Here is a 2,391-nt window from a genome sequence, read left to right as displayed (position 1 = left end):
AGTTCGTGATGTTCGTTGGAAAATACGATTTATGAATGCAGGAGGGCTGTGCTGGGCCCCTCTGCCTGCTTCTCTCCCTGCTGTCAGCAGTGACCAGGTCTCCGGTGTGGAGGCGAGTCTGTTGTGGGTGAAACAGAAGCTCCTGGGTAAGGCCAGACCCCAGGCCTGAAAAGGATAAAAGGATATCATAAATATTTATTACTAGAAACAGTATTTTAAATAAAAGGTCTTCAGGCAAGTGTATTAAAACTGCCTTGGATACAAGGGGTCCTATCACTTGTAAAACTTGGCAAATTGGATAATAATTAAAAATACAAAATTACACAGAAAATACCCTTTAATAAATTGAGTTTTTTTTTTAATTGAGACAGAGTTTGGCTCTTGTTGCCCAGGCCAGAGTGCAATGGTGCGATCTTGGCTCCCTGCCACCTCTGCCTCCGGGTTCAAGCGATTCTCCTGCCTCAGCTTCTCGAGTAGCTGGGATTATAGGCATGTGCCACCATGCTCGGCTAATTTTGTATTTTTAGTAGAGACGGGGTTTCTCCGTGTTGGTCAGGCTACTCTCAGACTCCCAACCTCAGGTGATCCGCCAGCCTCGGCCTCCCAAAGCGCTGGGATTAAGGGCGTGAGCCACAGCGCCCGGCCTCATAAATTGATTTTTAAACAAATCTTAATTGAGGTTCTCTAAAGGGAGACTTTTAGGCAACATGCCCGCTATGTGTACTGATGGCTAGGGTGGCTGGTGTCAGGCGAATCCATGTGGCTCCCCCAGCCCCTTCCTGGGAGCATCCTAGAAAGACAGCATGGAAACGCGCGGCCTGGTGGTCCCGGGAGCGGCCATGGTGCCCAGCCCCGCCGCCTCACCCTGTCCTCGAACCCCGTGTCAAGCACCCGCGGACTCTCACGTCCTCTTCTTCCAGGGCGGCGGGAGCTTCTCCTTCACCTTGGCCTGGTGCTTCTTCTCGGCCTCCTCAGCCTCCGGTTTCTCCTCCATGGCCACCTTGTAAGGCCACTTGGGTATCCGCAGGAGGCCACTGTCCTTGGTGCTGCCCTTCTGCGCTGGCCTCGCGGGCTGGAAGGTGGGCGCCGGCACCTTGCTGAGGCGGACCCGGGGCACCACCATGCCCGGCTGCAAGCTGCTCCGCCGCAGGCGCTGCAGGGGCAGGAGGTTGGCCTTCCGCTGGGCGGGGTAGGCGGAGCCCCAGGATACCGGCAGCAGGGCAGGTGGGAGGCCTGCTCTTGGGGAGCCCTCCCAGGAGCCTGCGGCGGCTGGGCAGGACCACCTGTGCTGCTCTGCGCCTTCCGCTTCGTCCGCCTCCTGCGCCTACTTCCCCACCCCGAGGCGCGCCGCCACAATTTCCTGAGCCGCCAGGATTTCCTGCACCACCAGCCGCCTCTTCCCCATGCACAGGGAGCTCTAGGGGCACACGGTCTGGCACGTGAGGGCCACGACAGGGCTGTTAGAGGCTCGTGGTCATCCTGACCATGTGGTCCAGGACGCCCAGGTCCTCCGGGCCATGCACGGAGCGCGGCGTCAGTACAGACAGCTCGCAGTCCCTGAGCCTCTGCAGGCAGTTCTTCTATCCCTCAGGCTTCCGCGCCCTCTGGTGGATCGGAGGCAGCTCAAGCTGGTACTTTTCCCCCAACTAATGAAACTGGCAGAGCTTTGACTGTTTTAGCTTGGCAGGAAACCCAAATGAGGAATGCTGTCTATCAGAATAGACTGGCCTTGGACTACTTGCTAGCAGCTGAAGGAGGAGTTTGTGGAAAACTTAACCAGTTGCTGCCTACAAATAGATGATCAAGGACAGGTGATTGAAAACATAGTCAGGGACATGACAAAAGTGGCACATGTGCCTGTATAGGTTTGGCACGAGTTTAATCCTGAGTCTTTATTTGGAAAACGGTTTCTAGCTATAGGAGGATTTAAAGCCCTCATTGTAGGTGTATTGCTAGTGATAGGAACTTGCTTCCTGCTCCCCTGTGTGTTACCCTTGCTTTTTCAAATGATAAAATGTTTTGTTGCTACTTTAGTTCATCAGAAAACTTCTGCACACTTGTATTTTATGAATCACTATCGCTCTATCTCACAAAGAGACTCAGAAAGTGAGGATGAGAGTGAGAACTCCCACTAAAAAGTGAAAATTCTCAAAGGGGTGAAATATGGTATGAGATCACCACTTCTCCTGTTGTCCTTCCCAGTTTCTCCCCAATCTCCCCTTTTCCCTAGTTTATAAGACAGGAGAAAATGGAGAAAGAAAAAGTTGGAAAGAAACAGAAGTAAGATAAATAGCTAGATGACCTTGGCGCCACCACCTGGCCCTGGTGGTTGAAATAATAATAATATTAACCCCTGACCAAAACTACTGGTGTTATCTGTAAATTCCAGAC

General features: G+C 52.7%; 1 protein-coding gene across 1 annotated transcript; it reads right to left on the bottom strand.

Annotated features, from left to right (window-relative positions):
* Nucleotides 1-26: 26 nt before the first annotated feature.
* Nucleotides 27-1,558, bottom strand: LOC116465686 (ankyrin repeat domain-containing protein 33B-like; the record flags this gene model as incomplete). The annotated part of the gene is made up of 2 exons (XM_032148669.2): nt 944-1,558; nt 27-165 (listed from the first exon to the last, which is right to left on the bottom strand). Coding segments are annotated over exons 1-2 (319 nt in total), but the record flags the coding sequence as incomplete, so codon positions are not given.
* Between the last annotated feature and the right edge of the window lie 833 nt (nt 1,559-2,391).

Source organism: Hylobates moloch, unplaced genomic scaffold (genome assembly GCF_009828535.3).
Source record: "Hylobates moloch isolate HMO894 unplaced genomic scaffold, HMol_V3 SCAFFOLD_8177, whole genome shotgun sequence".
Lineage (NCBI taxonomy): Eukaryota > Metazoa > Chordata > Mammalia > Primates > Hylobatidae > Hylobates > Hylobates moloch.
Note: the sequence above shows the minus strand (reverse complement) of the source record. Positions and strands in the feature narration are given on the sequence as shown.